This window comes from Rutidosis leptorrhynchoides, chromosome 6, assembly GCF_046630445.1.
Source record: "Rutidosis leptorrhynchoides isolate AG116_Rl617_1_P2 chromosome 6, CSIRO_AGI_Rlap_v1, whole genome shotgun sequence".
Taxonomy (NCBI): domain Eukaryota; kingdom Viridiplantae; phylum Streptophyta; class Magnoliopsida; order Asterales; family Asteraceae; genus Rutidosis; species Rutidosis leptorrhynchoides.
Genome location: NC_092338.1, coordinates 369,660,692 through 369,678,186, shown reverse-complemented (window position 1 = coordinate 369,678,186; position 17,495 = coordinate 369,660,692). Strand labels below are relative to the sequence as shown.

The window sequence follows — 17,495 nt, the reverse complement described above, 5'->3', positions numbered from 1 at the left end:
GATCACGTGCTTCGTTTAACTTACTTTCTAAATCTAGAATTTGGTCATGCGGATCCTCTTCTGACACATACCCGTCTTCATCTGGGGCTCTGAATGTTCTGGGGGCGGACGGACCAGTTGCGTTTCCTGTATTATCTATCATATCTGCACTACCACAACAACTCACACAACTCTTAGTGGAAAACAGGTTAGTACCTATCAACTAACACATGTAATCCCTACATTCACTTATCCCTTCCTCTCAGATATGTTTGACACAACACAAGGTTTAGGTACATGGCATTCAACACAATGTACATGCGGCAAAACCTATGCTCTGATACCACATTTGTAACACCCTGTTTTTTTTAATCACAGCGGAAGACTTAATTTACATAAATACCCTTAGTTAAGTACAAACATGATTACCATAAATCATCTAGTTAATTACTTAATTACAAACCATAGGTGTTACGTTAAACGACTAACTACATATATTAGGAAGGTTAAGACATCAGAGTTCGTCTTGTTAAACATATCGTCAGCACGACTCCCGTCCCTACCAGCACTAAGATCCAAAACCTGCAAGGGAGGAGGTGAGGGGTTAGCACAAGGCTAAGTGAATGGAACTATCAAAAGGTCTAGCATACAGTACCAACTTGTACTCCTACAGTAACAACTATATGCAACCACATACAACACACAACAACTAGCAACTAGCAACTTTGCTCCAACTAGAGGATCGAAGGCTTGTACGGGCACACGACCACTAGCTGATCAGTCTAGCGTCTACTGATAGTCTTTACTACTGAATTCCCAGTATAGTCATCCACACGTAGGCGATGCGTCGTTCAGCACTATACTCAACAAACAGTAGCCAACTAGATCCAACCACAACTAGGTTGACCTCTCTGAGCTAAACCTAATAGATCAAGGTTCCAACTACAACAACTTGTGCACATACAACCAGTCAACTACTACTACTACTACTACTACAGGCAACTAATACTAAAGAAAGCATGGCAACCTTAAATGCGATCAACTGTACAACATAACTACTAATCATGGCAATTATCAATAATATAATCATAGTAACGCAACTTGCTACTCTATACTACACCAAGAGATAATCCCACTCACCGATTACTAGCAACAACTCAGTTATCTAACTCTGAACTTCTTCTGTGTTCTTATCACCTGAGAACAATACAAACGAAGTTAATACACATATCCGAATCAATATTATAGTCAAATCATACTATAAACTAGGTCATAACATCACATATTCATCATTTCATAAGTCCACGTCATGTATCTAATCAATATCATCAAACAAGCGCGTGCAAAACAGGACATACACGCTAAAACTTCTTTTTCTGACCAATATACAAATTGATTTAGCTTCTTAAAAGTTTACCATTGAAAATTACTATTCAATACGATTTCAACTGTATTTGATTCATCAAAAATGGAGTTACGGTTTAAAAGTTATGGCTAAAACAAATTTCTCAAAATGCTGAAAAGACATTTTGAGACACTAGACCGAGTGTGTAGACACACGGCCGAATGAGTAGCGACACTCGACCGAATGTCTTTCTAAAAGACACACTACCGAGTGTGTAGACACACGGACCAATTCAAAAGACACTCGGCCGAGTGTGTACACACACGGCCCACTTCCAAAAGACACACTACCGAGTGTGTTCTTGAGCTGCTGAAATTTGGAAAAGTGACGGGTTTGAGCCAAAAATACCAAATCTCGACCATATACTCGTTTTCGACCTCAAAACTTATCACATCTTGTTTATAAAACCTTTTGGGACATAAACCCACAAATATTACATCAAAACAACAACAAATTGCACCAATTTGACATCAAAACCCACTTAGACAAAAATCTAACTTCAAACCCAATTTGACACAAATTTAGGTAATGAAAATGGGTAATTCTTACCTTGTTTGAATCAGTAAAACACAAAGAATCGATTTCTAACACAAATCAAACTTCAAATCGAGATTTAGAGAATTAGGGTTTCAAGAAGGAGATGAAGTTAGGTACGGGGTGTTTAAGTGATGTTTCTAGAGAGATGGAGAGAAATGAGCTGAACAACCAGCTCATAGTCACTTATTTGGGTTAGAACCCATACCTCTCAACACACGGGTATTTATCAGTTATCTAAAATCTTCCGTACTTCATTAGGCGACCCTAACGGAGTCCAAATTAAATAAACAAACTTGTTCTGTGACCCTTGTCACAAACTGGTCTCAACTAAAACACCAAATAATTATAAACATATAATTACTAAAATCACTAATTACGCCATACCTAAGGGTAAAATGGTCATTTCACTTAGGCCCGATTATAGGATGTTACAACCCCTACACATATCAATCCATACAAGTATGTATCCCGTGAAGAATCATGATAATTACCCTGACAAAATTCGAAATCGAGACCTCTCTAAACTTAAGAATCTTGGGATACCACTAGAGGGGTCACCAATGCTCCTTTTGAAACTTAATTAAATAAATTCTCTCATTTTCTCACCAGCCCTCACCTCACCTCACCTCACCTCACCTCTCTCCTTAATTTAATTCTCTCTTTTCAAATTCCACGTACATCAGCTTCTTATTACTATTCCTAAAAAAGATACGGAATAACATACAAAAATATCACAATGGAAGCCTTCGAACAATCAACACATTGTCATCATCATGTTAATGACAATCAACAAATTACGCCCCCAAAAAACCACTTATTAGCAGACTCTAAAAGTGACCATTTCGTCGTTGATGACCTTCTTGTTTTTCCCACTGATAATGTGACGGTGGGAGATGACGATGCTTATGTGGCGGACATGTCTACAGAGTCTTCTGCCGCTCTTGACAGCTGTAACTCGTTCGCCACTGGTGATGAGTTTTGCCAGAGCTTCCTTGATAATACTCAACTCCCTAACTTATTTGTTCCGGTAACTCATTAGTCATTCTTGTTCTTGCATAAAACAAATAACTTAACTCTTCATGTATTAACAACAAATCCCAACTAAATGATAGAAATATGATTATTTACATGTAATTGTAGCTCTTCTATATTTCTTTGATAACAGTTTTTTTTTTTTTTTTTTTTTTTTTTTTTTTTCGAAAGATAATAATGGCTGTAACAAATTTTCATGTATAGCACAACTTTTAGTGAAAATTGAAACTAAAAAAAATATACTTTCGCCTGGTTTGGTGTAATTAATTCGTTTTATGATTTTTTATTGTTTAAATTAGTTATCGTTATAATAATTTTGTAGTGACTATAGACTTGTTGATATGTAAGCCTTTAAAGAAAATTAAGATATATGTATGTACTAGCGAAATGACCCGTGAAATCACGGGTTTGTTATGTTTTAGGTATTAAGTGAATATAAGTGCTAAACTCATTTATTTTAATAACCCATTTGACTAAGAAGCTTGTCGTTGTTTTTACAAATATATAAAGACATGTATTTTCGCATACATATGTAACATAATTAATTTCGTAAATAATAATAATAAAGTTCGATCAAAGTTGATTATTTATATTTATATTTTTAATAATAATAATAATAATTAGTAATAATAAATGCCTTTTAAATTTTTATAGAAAATTAAAATTACAATTTAGAAGAGATTAATATTTCCTTTTATAAAATATTTCGTATTATTTTTTTAATTAAATTAATATATAATTAATGATGTTATTATGAAAAATAAAAGGTAATTAGCTTAATGATGACATCATTATTTCAGAACTTTATATGACTATATAGATAGATCTGGCAATTGTGACCCATACACTCAAATTCAGGTCAAATGGATCAAGCTTTCAGGTCAATTGGGTCTTGAGAAAAATTAAGCTTGACAATGTAAATCAAAACTTAAAAAAAGATCTAAATGAGTTTCTTTCCAACCTATTGAGTCCTATACAAAAAATGAAGGAACGAGTCTAATGGGTATCAATACTTAAAGATCAATAAATAGAAATGGATCTAATGGTTTTGTGAATGAGTCAAATGGGTCGAGCACAAAAAGTTTCATTCTTCAAAAATTTATGAAAGCATTCATGGTTATATAATTTATTATGTATATTAATAGTTCTTATGTATATATAATAAATAATAATAACTAAAATAATGTAATAAATGTAAAAAAAAAAAAAAACGATGTACCCATTTAACCCAACTGACCTATGACCCGTTACCTAAACCGACCCAACCTGACCCTTTTTGACTCGTTTAAAAAATTGACCCGTTTGACCTATGACCCATTTCAACCCAAAACCATTTTGACCCGTTACCCAAACCGACCCAACCTGACCCTTTTGCCAGACATATATATATAGATTACCCTTTTGGTATTAATTTTTTGCTCGTTACATAATTAATTGACCAATTAATATTTCCTTATGGTCCACGTTCTTAGTATCTAGTAAAAGAAAAGTTCATATGCTTTTTTTTTCTTTAAAAAGGAGAAGTCAAAGATACTAAATACTAATATTATTGAATTAATGTTCATGTTCTTACTTAAGAATTACTTTTTACTTTTAATTTTTCGTTTAATTGCTGAAACTAACATGTAAATCATGTCTTTGTATGATAATAGCATGATGATATTGCTGAATTCGAGTGGATGTCGAACTTTATGGAGGAATCATTATCAACCGAAGACTTGCAAAAGCTTCAACTGATATCCGGGATCAAGACTCCATCGAAATATTCATATGAGACGATTAAAGGTACAAACAATGATTTGATGTTCAACGTCGATATCACAATCCCTGGAAAGGCACGTACTAAACGTTCTCGTGCTGTATCGTGCAATTGGGCGTCTCAACTTCTTGTTAAGTCTCCCATTGCCGAAATGACTTCAAATTCGGACCCTAATATTGCACAAAACTCAATTGGCAAGAAGAGAATGAAGACTAAAGAGTTCGATGATAAATCAAATGATGATGGACGGAAATGTCTTCATTGTGCAACTGATAAGACCCCACAATGGCGTAGTGGGCCAATGGGCCCCAAAACGCTATGTAATGCTTGTGGGGTCCGTTACAAGTCTGGTCGACTTGTACCAGAGTATAGACCAGCTGCAAGCCCAACGTTCGTTCTTACTAAACACTCTAATTCTCACAGGAAGGTTCTTGAGCTACAACTACAAAAATCACAACACTATCAACAACAACAACAACTATTAAATCACCAAAATGTGATCATGTTACGCACACCCAACGATCACGATTACTCAATCCATCAACGTACAAGTAACGATTACCCGCAGCTCATTTGACACGTACGCCTCTTGTGGGAAAATACTAAATCAAATTTGTCGACACTCTTGGCCTTTAAAAATGAGTTAACTACATTTTAATAGTTAAGTTCAATTCAGATTATGTATTAGCTAATGGAATTTTGTGGTTTTACTATACGATAATAGGTGTTGATCATTGCGTTGCTTTCAGTTTTTAACTTTTTGAAACATATTTATTTATTTATTTATTTTATGTCTATTTTTGGTTTCAATGAAATATACTAATTACTCTCATAGACTTCAAACTTTGTGTTAATGAGATACGGAGTAATATTTAATTTTGATAAAGTAACATTATAATCTAATAAAGCTAGCTAGCTGTAACTAGATTACATACATATATGATATTAATATTTTATTTATACACACACTACAAAATCAGTTACATAGTTTCAATTCAATTCAATGTACACATAATTACATGGTACAAATCACATCCGAGTCATTAATATTCTTTGGATTAAATAACACAATAAAAATATATGATGAACACAAAACAATATTAGACCACATACCAGAAGTACGAATATTGGGTTTGTTGGGAAATTGCATTGACATCGTTTAATAGGTTTGAATATTGGAAGTCTACGGGCTTTTAATCAAGCTCTTTTATGCAAATGGTTATGGCGATTACATGCTGATCGAGGCACTCTTTGGTCGACTCTTATTTGAGCGATCCATGGTACTTCGGCAGGTTTGAATTCCGGTGGGATTTGTACTTCTGGTATGTGGTCTAATATTGTTACTTCGTTTACTTCAATTACTTCCAGTGGGGCGATCTCCGTTGATGTGTTGCGGATTCGTGTGGGTGATGGAAAAAATGTTCATTTCTGGAAGGATAAATGGAAAGACGAGATGATTCTTCAAGAAAAATATCCCCATCTATTTCATCTTGAGGTCAACAAAGATTGTACGCTAGCAGAGCGTTTGGAGGATGGTCAATGGAATTGACAATGGGTACGTGATGTGGTGGGTACTCGAACAACAGCCCATCTTGATAATTTGGTTGCGGAGCTTGGCGTAGTGCAGCTCACGGATGATAAGGATTCTTGGTCTTGGATGATATCTAACGATGGGGTCTTTCAAGTTGCAAATACGAGAAGATTTATCGATGACCACGTTTTTACGGGTGATTCTTTGAGTACGTTCTGGATGAAAGCTATTCCTTATAAGGTAAATGTTTTCATATGGAGGGTTATGCGGGATAGGTTACCGACTCGTCTTAATATCTCAGCCCGAGGCATGGATATTAACGACATTGGATGCCCGTTGTGTCCGTATCGGGTGGAGTCCTTGTCTCATCTATTGTTTTCGTGCGAGGTTGCAACTCTTGTTTGGAGGAAAGTTAGGATTTGGGTAGATATTCAACTTCCTATTTTTAACGAAGGGGCCGAATGGTTTTCTTGGTTCCAAGGGTGGTCGAGTTCTTCGAGTTCAAAGATGAGAATCTATGCGATTACGACAGCTGTGATGTGGATTCTATGGAGGTTTAGAAATGTGACGCTTTTTGATTCGAACAAGATGAAGAAATTGGAGTTGTTTGATTTAATTCGTATGTATTCTTTTAATTGGATTTCTGATAGAGGTAAGCAAAATGTAAGCTGAAATGATTGGCTAGTTAAGACATTGTAATGTGTCGTTGCGCCTCTCCCTAGTTTCTCGCTAGAGGGATGGTAGCTTTTTAATGAAATTTCATCGTTAAAAATATAATAATAATAATAATAATTTTAGTTTACAAAACCGAATGGTCATATTATCATTTGTATAATTGTATAACTATAACATGTACAAGTCCCTAACGGCGACGCTATTCCATTAGAAACTGATAGAAAATCAAAGGTTGGAGTGACTTTTAAATATAATTTTTAAATATATATTATATGAATTCAATTTTTTTTATCTATAGTAGCTCGGATCGAGAGCAATACATGTGCAGTTGTTCGATTAGGCGAAGAGAAAATAATATTTGATTATTAGATGAAATATAAGTGAAGATAGTTATTAAATCAAAAAGATATTCATGTGATCATGTGCCTTCATCAATGTCAAGATAAACTACTTTTAATATTCTATTAACGTCGATTATGAATTATTTTATTCTAATGTAAATAAGATAATTCAAGTCTGTAATTGTAAGAGCATCAAAAGGTCACGATACAATGTTGCAAAACAACCTATACGAGTTCCCCTTAATTATAAGAACTATCTGTTATGACTGTGTACTTTTCGTATTAAGGTTTTGCTTTTATAATCTCTTTTTCAAGGAAACACCATATAAAGCATATTAAATAGTTAATAGTTGTATACAACGTTATTAAACATTAACATAATATTGCACATTCAAAGAGATCGCTCAATATGAAATGAAACTATTGTGAATTTTTAGCCACTAAATTATTCCCAACCACTTTAAAATATATAAACTCTCATAACTTGTGTGCCTAGGCCCAAGAAAAGTGGTGATAGGTCAAGTTTAATGTTTAAGAGTACTCTAATCCCTCACAAAATTTTCTTTGGATTAACATATTAGCACCACGCCGATATCTTTTCAAATTTCTCCCGCAACAAAATGAAAATTGAATTACTGCAATCAATACATACTCAAAAACTAAGGCACGGTATATTAATTAATTATGCCACTGTACAATTATTAAGGGAAAGGTACAACTGGCTACTTCATGTTTTTTCCCCTAAAAATGCGAAAATTTAACAAAATGAAGGGCGAGTGAGGACACCATGGTGCCATTGTGTGTCCTCAAGCACATTGCAAGGGCAAGAGTAGCACGAAAGCTGTTGTCGGTGATGTTTAGGAAACCAAATTGAGAAAGTGAAAGAGTTAGTAACGATATAATGGGCCATGAATACATGTCCTCCTTTTAGACCTCGAGGACGCCATTGGAAGCGAGCTGCCATTGGCAGCGAGCTAGCCCACGCTAACCATGCTCCTTCTCATGCTTTTTAAGCACATATGAGGGCAGTTGATTATGGATGGTGGTGAATATATAAGTTGTATTATTATGTTTAATAATTGTAAACTGGTATAAAGTGAGTCCCAAATTTTATGAGAAAGTATGTCACAGGAGTGATTTAAAGAAAGTGTTGATGTAGCGGTCAGTAATAGTCTTAGTGAGGAAGTATGTTATGGTTGAGAAAGATTTAAGGTAATCGATTTTATGAATGTGAACTTATCTATAATCTGTGCACTTTGTTTTTACAATTTAACTACTGCAAGCAATATCTTCTGTTCATCATGAAACAATCTGAATACCAAAGTTAGTCTCAACTAAGTAGGTCTTTTAATCAAAAAAGTTGCTAAAATGTTTGTACAATCAATCATACCAGGTGGTTTCTGAGATAACAGTAGAGACACTAGAAGAATTTATTATTGAAAAGTAAACACAAAACGAAATTTAGCGAACAAATCAAATATTTGTAATCCGGTGTTTGGAAGATGGAAGAATAAGTTCCAAGGAAGTATTCTGAAGACAATAATAGAAAGTAAAATTTTGGAAACTCAAGTTTTGCAAGGCTATGCTTACATAGTTACTGATGGGAAAATAATCACAACGGGCAATCTACAAAGCGGAAACAAACCCGTTTGACAAGCATTTCCCGACCCGTATGAACCCGTGAGGAAACTAACAAACAAGCTATATCAAAACCAACCCAAATCAGTCCCCAAATCTGTTCCAAATCAGTAGCAAAACAATAATCAAGCACACACTAAAACACGAGACTTTTTACGTGAAAAACCTCTCAAAATCGAGAGTAAAAACCACGGGACTCGTAAGCCACTTAAATTTCACTATCATCAACAAAGAGAGCAATACAATAATCCTTCTCTAGATCAACTAGAGGTATACAACATCATCATACTCTTGAACAACAATAATCAACAAGTATATGAAACAATTAAAGACAAAAGAAGAATTTCATCACCCAAAATTCTGCTACTGTTCGACCTGCTGTAACTCGAGCTACAGACCACTTGAGACGAATTCAACGGTTGAAAATGTTGGCACTGATGTCAGGAAGACACAGCCCAAAAATGAAGAAGATTCAACGGTCGGATCTCCGGGGATCGAAGGTTTTCTGGCCTGCTGTCACTGTAGACGGGAATTGGGGTTTCACACAATTTCTTGATCTATCTCTCTGCACTCTTTTGTGAATACAGCTGCACAACTTCAAATTAAAGATGCCCCTTGATGGTTGACCAAGTCAAACAATCAATTGGGCTTAATTTGTTGGGCTTGGGCTAACCACATAATTGGAAACCAAATAAAAAACCCAACAAATCTCCCCCTTTCCAATTATGAGGAAGGGATCGCCATCCCGGCGATCGAGCAACATACCTTAAGCTTCTCACTTGCTAAAGCCTGTGTGAACATGTCGGAACCATTATCATCGGTATGAACTTTATCAAGTTCAAACGAACCATCTTCAAGACGTTCTCTAATCCAATGATACCGCACATCTATATGTTTTGTCCGCTTATGATACATAGAATTTCTAGTCAAATGAATCGCACTCTCATTATCACAAAGAACCACATATCGTGATTGCTTAAACCCAAGATCTTGTAGAAACCTTTTCATCCACAATAGTTCTTTGCACGCTTCTGTTGCTGCCATATACTCAGCCTCGGTTGTAGACAATGCAACACACTTTTGTAACCTTGATTGCCATGAAACTGCTCCCCCTGCGAAAGTCATCAAATATCCAGAAGTGGATTTCATGTTATCTTTGTTTCCTGCCATATCTGAGTCTGTATAACCAACAAGCACCGGCTCTCCATTTCCGAATGTGATACCTAACTTTGAAGTACCTCGTAAGTATCTCATAATCCATTTAACCGCTTCCCAATGCTTCTTACCCGGATTTGACATAAACCGACTAACAACACTTACCGCATGAACTATATCTGGCCTAGTACACACCATAGCATACATCAAGCTACCAACTGCTGACGCATATGGAACTATATCCATCTCCTCAACATCCTCCTTTGAAGTAGGACAATCTCTTTCTGTTAGCTTAAAGTTGTTTGTAAGAGGGGAACTAACCACTTTAGCATTCTTCATGTTGAATCTACTTAGCACCTTTTCAATGTATTGCTCTTGTGATATATGTAACGTCTTAGCACCTCTATCTCTAGAAATCCGAATGCCAAGAATCTGTTTTGCTGGCCCCAAGTCTTTCATAGCAAAAGACTTGCTCAATTCTCGCTTCAACTGCGCAATTCTTTTAATATTTTTACCAACAATTAACATATCATCAACGTATAACAACAATATGATGAAATCATCATCACCAAACCTCTGAAAGAAAACACAATGATCTGAAGTTGTCTTTCGGTAGCCTTGCTTTCCTATAACCGACTCAAACTTCTTATACCACTGTCTCGGTGCTTGCTTCAACCCATATAAACTTTTCTGAAGTCTACAAACATAATTTTCTTTACCCTTAACCCGAAAACCTTCAGGTTGCATCATGTAGATTTCCTTATCCAAATCACCGTGAAGAAAAGCAGTCTTGACATCCATCTGTTCAACCTCAAGATCAAGACTAGCAGCTAATCCAAGAACCACTCGAATAGATCCCATCTTCACAACCGGTGAGAAAATCTCATCAAAATCAATACCCTTTTTCTGGCTGAATCCTTTAACGACTAACCTAGTTTTGTACCTTGGTTGTGAAGTAAGCTCATCTGTCTTCACTTTGAATACCCATTTGTTTCTCAAAGCTCTCTTGCCTTTAGGTAACTTCACCAGCTCATAAGTATTGTTCTCATGCAAGGAATTCATCTCATCTTGCATAGCTTCACCCCACTCTTTCTTATGCTCATCTTTCATTGCTTCTGAATAACATTCTGGCTCTCCCCCATCAGTAACTAATACATACTCATCAGCAGAATATCTAACAGAAGGATGACGGTCTCGGGTAGACCGCCTAAGTAGGACAAATGGGGGCACATCTGGTACTGGAATCTCTACCTGCTCCGGAGCATAATCATCATCAGTACCATGTTCATCATTATGAACATCATCTCCAACATGTTGTGGAGTAACTGGATCCAAATCAACAAGATCAGCACTAGTTTGAGGAACTGAATCTGTCTTCTCAACATCTTTTAACATCTGATCTTCTGTAAAAACAACATCTCGGCTTCGTACAAGTTTCTTCTGAACTGGATCATATAACCTGTACCCAAAATCATCTTCACCATAGCCGAGGAATACACATGGCTTAGTCTTCATATCAAGCTTTGACCTCTCATCTTTGGGAACATGAACAAAAGCTTTACATCCAAAAACTCGTAAATGACGGTAAGAAACATCTTTGCCGCTCCAAAGCCTGTTAGGAACATCAAAACGCAAAGGAACACAAGGGGTTAGATTAATAATATGAACTGCCGTATTTAAAGCCTCACCCCAAAAGGAATCGGACAACCCTGCATGTGAAAGCAAACATCTAACTCTCTCAACCAAAGTTCTGTTCATCCTCTCTGCTAAGCCATTCAACTGAGGTGTCTTTGGTGGAGTCTTTTGATGCCGAATACCATTCTCCTTACAGTAAGCATCAAATCTGCCAATGTATTCACCGCCATTATCAGTCCGAATACACTTGAGTTTCTTTCCCGTTTGCCTTTCAACTAGTATATGAAATTCTTTAAACTTTTCAAATACTTGATCCTTTGACTTTAAGGTATAAACCCACACCTTCCTGGAATGATCATCGATGAATGTAACAAAGTAGGAACATCCACCAAGTGTCCTAGTCTTCATAGGCCCACAAACATCCGAATGAACTAGATCAAGTACGTTCTCCATTTGAAAAGGAGAATGACTCTTAAACGCAACTCTGGTCTGTTTCCCTGCCAAACAGTGAGAACACTTACTCAAATCAATACCACTAACACCCGACAACACATTCTTCTTGAACAAGATAGACATCCCCTTTTCACTCATGTGGCCAAGTCTTTTATGCCACAACTCAGTAGAATCAACATTGTCCACTGCGTTAACAATGTTCTGGATGATCTTCGGACGCGTGATGTATAATCTTGAGTCTTTCTTGCCTCTTCCCACTATCATAGAACCAAGAGTTAGTTTCCAAATACCATTACCAAAACCGTTATAATAACCATCATCATCAAGAATGCCTGTTGAAATAACATTAAGTCTCATATCCGGAACATGTTTTACATTATGCAAAACTAACTCCATTCCCGTGTCAAATTTCAAACAAACATCTCCAATACCAACGATCTTTGATAACCCGGCATTACCCATCCTAGCAAATCCATAGTCACCTGGAGTGTAAGATGAGAAGTGATCTCTACAAATTGCAACATGACATGTAGCACCACTATCAACAATCCAACTCGTGTCATCATGAGTAAGATTGATCATATCATAATCAATACAAACAAAGAACTCATCTGTGATAGCGTTAACTTCAACCTTATCATCATCACCACCATCACTTTTCTTTTGTTTATTCTTGTCATATGCCTTTTTCTTCTCATTCTTCAACTTTGGACAATACCACTTTGTGTGCCCCTTTTCATGACAATTATAACACTCAACGTTAGCAAATTTGCCTTTGCGTGAGCTGCTACGATGATTGCCTCTTTTACCCTGACCTCTACTATGACTTCTCCCCCGCGTTTCTGTGACCAAGATATCTGACTGTGAAGAGGAACCTTGTGACTTTCTTCTCATCTCTTCATTCAAAATACTACCCTTAGCCAATTCCATGGTGATAGTACCATTCGGTGCAGAGTTGGACAAAGATGTCCTAAAAGTCTCCCAAGAGTCCGGTAATGTACCAAGTAACCAGAGACCCTGAATCTCATCCTCAAACTTGATACTCATACCTGCAAGCTGATTTATAATACCCTGATATGCATTTAGGTGATCTGTAATAGGAGTCCCATCATGATACTTCAAAGCCATCATCTGCTTAATTAAGAACAACTTGTTATTCCCAGTCTTTCGTTCATATAACTGCTCAAGCTTTTTCCATAAGGCTTTAGCATCAGTCTCCCCAGTAATATGATTCACAACATTATCATCAACCCACTGCCGAATATACCCACATACTTGTCTATGCAAAATTTTCCATTGAGCATCAGATTTTTCCTCAGGTTTATCCTCAGTAAAAACAGGCAAATAATAATCTTTCACATAAAGAAGATCCTCCATTTTACCTTTCCAAACATGATAATTTGAACCATTTAAACTAATCATTTTACTTGTATTAGCTTCCATCTTTCACACAAGTCAAATCAAATAACCTAGCTCTTGATACCAATTTGATGGGAAAATAATCACAACGGGCAATCTACAAAGCGGAAACAAACCCGTTTGACAAGCATTTCCCGACCCGTATGAACCCGTGAGGAAACTAACAAACAAGCTATATCAAAACCAACCCAAATCAGTCCCCAAATCTGTTCCAAATCAGTAGCAAAACAATAATCAAGCACACACTAAAACACGAGACTTTTTACGTGGAAAACCTCTCAAAATCGAGAGTAAAAACCACGGGACTCGTAAGCCAGTTAAATTCCACTATCATCAACAAAGAGAGCAATACAATAATCCTTCTCTAGATCAACTAGAGGTATACAACATCATCATACTCTTGAACAACAATAATCAACAAGTATATGAAACAATTAAAGACAAAAGAAGAATTTCATCACCCAAAATTCTGCTACTGTTCGACCTGCTGTAACTCGAGCTACAGACCACTTGAGACGAATTCAACGGTTGAAAATGTTGGCACTGATGTCAGGAAGACACAGCCCAAAAATGAAGAAGATTCAACGGTCGGATCTCCGGGGATCGAAGGTTTTCTGGCCTGCTGTCACTGTAGACGGGAATTGGGGTTTCACACAATTTCTTGATCTATCTCTCTGCACTCTTTTGTGAATACAGCTGCACAACTTCAAATTAAAGATGCCCCTTGATGGTTGACCAAGTCAAACAATCAATTGGGCTTAATTTGTTGGGCTTGGGCTAACCACATAATTGAAAACCAAATAAAAAACCCAACAGTTACATCATACATAACTGCTGCTAAAATCAATCATAAAACATATGAATATTTATTTTTACCAAAGTACGGGTCTTGCGAATCAAGATTCCATCTTTGGCATCTTTAAGAAGACGCGGCCCTTCATTATCGAGGCACACTAAGACCAGTCTCTGGAGAACAAAATAAAAATGTCCAATTAAAGTGCATCAGTCAAGATTTAATATGCTCATACGAGACCATATATGCATAAAATGAACAAAATGCGTTTATTCAAATCTAAGAATCACACTAATGCTTATCGAAAGGATACCTAAGAGGCTAAGACCAAACAAGGATAATTTTACAGAACTATATTTGAAGTTCTTCACACAATGAAAAAATAAATAAATACATAAATACATAAATATATTTGAAACCAGAATGAAAACAACAGGGGCATTAAACATATCTGAAACAAAGATAATTTTACTAGACTCGAAGACGTAAAGAGAACTAAACACTTTTCTTATAGAAAGAAAGACCAAGAATACAAAATAAAAAGAAAAAAAACTGAACACCTTGCTAATAAAAGTATTACTAACACATAGAAGCTCACAAAAGAAGCTGGTTTAAGCAATAAAAGTTAAAGTTAAAGCACTCACTTTGTAACAAAATTAGGTTCTCAAATTATAATATGTGTATCACACACATATATGAAAAACAGATAAAGCTCCGTCAAACAAAATTAGCAACAATATCAAATATAAATATAAACTTCCATAATATGCTGAAAGTATATTAGCAATCAAACATAGATTAGGTACCACCTAACACAAACAAGACCGCAACCTAATTAGCACAAACAAAACACCTAAACTTATCAAACACATGACTGCAATGCCAGAAATAAGAACTGCAACAAGGAATCAATCAACTTGCAAATTGTGACCCTTAAAAACACCTAAAACTCCTAAAGTTGCCTAATAAAATTCAATTACCTAAATACTAAACACTTACTTATCCTAATAATAATGTGCTCTGATTTAAAACATTCAGTACTATATCTGACCCACATCTGTATCTGTCAATTAACATTATACTTGCAAATAATACGTTTGAGCATGAAAGGTCAAATAATGTCATAAAAACAACAACGATAAAACAGTAGTATGTATGGCTTACAGATAAATATAACACAGAAAAATGTCAAACTCCCGGGTTTGCACTTAAAAGCATACCCTGAGCTAAAGACCTTGATCCCTTTGAGTCGATTCCGAGACACGAAGTCAATCGTGCCGACGCAACCGCCGTATGTAACGGCAATAAAGATTGCACACAACCTATTCGACAAAATGACCTACAAAAAAATAACAATTTCAAGCATTACAAAGTATTCACTAACATAACGAAATGATTGAGTATGATGTTACAAATTATAATAACGCAATGAAAAAATAAAATAATATCAATCAATCAATTTACTTATTTACATTGTTAAAAAATATCCAAAAACAAAACAAAACAAAACAAAATAATACAGTAACAGTTTTAAATTATACAAAATCATCATAATTCACCAACACAAAACATGATAATAGGTGATCTTTGTTTACCTGGAGATATTTGTGGTTTGGAAGAGAGATGGAATAGAAGGGGATTTAGGGGAAGGAGGAGAAGAAATGGATTTGAAGAGTGAGGAAGCAGGTCTACAAATTGAGCGATATCGAGACACCATTGTTGAATCCTGATCGATTATTGAAGTTGAAGGTTGTGTTTTTAGGGTTTTAGGGATTGGAGTTTGGTTGGGTAAATTCATTTAGTGATAACTTCAAATCATCTTCAATTTCAATGTCAAAAAGAAAATTACTTGGTATTTTTATATTTAGACAAAAAAAACAAGGTGACGATCCCTCATCTTGCGTCAGGGTTCCGTTAGAATATGTTCAAAAATAGGCTACTGTGCGAAAACAGGCATGTCAGAAAATCAAGGTGATATTGCTCAATTTACACATAATTATCTTCGCAATATCAGACATGATTTAAAACACATGAAAATTTGATTCTACTATTTTCAAGACGTCTATTATTATTTTTATTTTAGTAATTTTATTTTATTTTTGTTTAGAAAAAAACTTTTCCTATTTAAAGGCCGGAGGTCCTCTCGGAAGCAATCTCTTTATCCGTCGAATAAAGAGAGGGAGGACTTTCTCTACTCTTGAGAGTGTTCCACTCTGGGTGGAGAAATGACTTGTCTTTATTTTCAGATAGGGGAAGGATTTTCTACATCTCACCTCCCACATACACCACTCATGTGGTATTGGGTTTTGTTATTGTTGTTGTTGTTGTTGTATCTTCGCAATATCAGGTTCGTTTGTGTTTGTTTTAGTTGTTTTAGTTCGTTATTGAAGATAAGGTGTCATTATTAATTATTTGTTGAACATTGCATTTTATAGATCGAGGATGATATTGGTAGTATTATGGGTGATTATTACTTGTCTTAGATCTGAAATTCAGATAATGTCGATTCAAGTTCGAGCTAAAGACCACTCGTGCAAAGATCAAGAAAAGTGCAACTTGTAAACTGATATTTCAGGTATTGCGATCGCGAAAATTCAGGTATAGGTGATTTCGCGAACGCGACTTAGTGATCGAGCTGTTTTCGCGAAGCGAGAAGTTAAATGTCGAACGCGAGATTTGAAGGAAGAAGCCACATTGCGATCGCGAGGTGGGGCGGTTTCGGCCTGATTTGCATTAAAACCCGGTGTCGAGCAACAGTTTTTCATAACCTAATTTTCACGAAACGGGAGTTAAATTTGGGTGATTTTAACCATTCAAAAGCCATTCTTGCCCAAATTTAAAGGGATTTTCATCTAGGATTGAAGATTTGATCATCTATCAGTATTGGTACTTTGATTTTCATTAATTTTTGTGAGATTATTATGAATTCTATTGTTATCATGTGTTTGGTTGATTTATCTTACCAAATATTCGCTTAGATGTGAAACTTTTATTAGTTGGATTGGTCTATCATATGGATTATATTGTTTAAATGATCAAATTGTTATTGAGTTTGATCAAAAGATCCATTATTGTGATTGTTTGTTGCTTTACTTCAATTATATAGGTTGTTGACTAGTTAATGTGATTAGTGATAAACAACT

General features: G+C 35.7%; 2 protein-coding genes across 3 annotated transcripts; one reads left to right on the top strand and one right to left on the bottom strand.

The window, feature by feature from the left end:
* Positions 1–2,657: 2,657 nt before the first annotated feature.
* LOC139854888 (GATA transcription factor 9-like) lies at positions 2,658–5,289 on the top strand. The gene is made up of 2 exons (XM_071844161.1): positions 2,658–2,948; positions 4,606–5,289. The coding sequence occupies exons 1-2, from the start codon at positions 2,658–2,660 to the stop codon at positions 5,287–5,289; spliced, it is 975 nt and encodes a 324-aa protein (XP_071700262.1).
* Positions 5,290–8,726: 3,437 nt separating this feature from the next.
* On the bottom strand, positions 8,727–16,127 carry LOC139855850 (protein NONRESPONDING TO OXYLIPINS 2, mitochondrial-like). 2 transcript variants are annotated; one of them, XM_071845093.1, is made up of 4 exons: positions 15,948–16,127; positions 15,517–15,691; positions 14,369–14,525; positions 8,727–8,844 (listed from the first exon to the last, which is right to left on the bottom strand). In XM_071845093.1, exons 1-2 carry the CDS (start codon positions 16,067–16,069, stop codon positions 15,541–15,543), a joined length of 273 nt encoding a protein of 90 aa, XP_071701194.1. In that variant the 5' UTR covers positions 16,070–16,127; the 3' UTR covers positions 8,727–8,844; positions 14,369–14,525; positions 15,517–15,540. The 2 variants fall into 2 exon arrangements, with proteins under 2 accessions (XP_071701194.1, XP_071701195.1); XM_071845094.1 differs by having other exon boundaries at positions 15,573–15,691.
* Between the last annotated feature and the right edge of the window lie 1,368 nt (positions 16,128–17,495).

What these genes read in the sequence shown, in the direction of transcription:
- LOC139854888 (XM_071844161.1), top strand. Translation starts at nt 2,658, where the DNA reads ATGGAAGCCTTCGAACAATCAACACATTGTCATCATCATGTTAATGAC. An exon ending in TCCCTAACTTATTTGTTCCG is followed by an intron (nt 2,949 to 4,605) that starts GTAACTCATTAG and finishes GTATGATAATAG; the next exon opens with CATGATGATATTGCTGAATT.
- LOC139855850 (XM_071845093.1), bottom strand. Translation starts at nt 16,069, where the DNA reads ATGGTGTCTCGATATCGCTCAATTTGTAGACCTGCTTCCTCACTCTTC. An exon ending in CAAACCACAAATATCTCCAG is followed by an intron (nt 15,692 to 15,947) that starts GTAAACAAAGAT and finishes ATTTTTTTGTAG; the next exon opens with GTCATTTTGTCGAATAGGTT.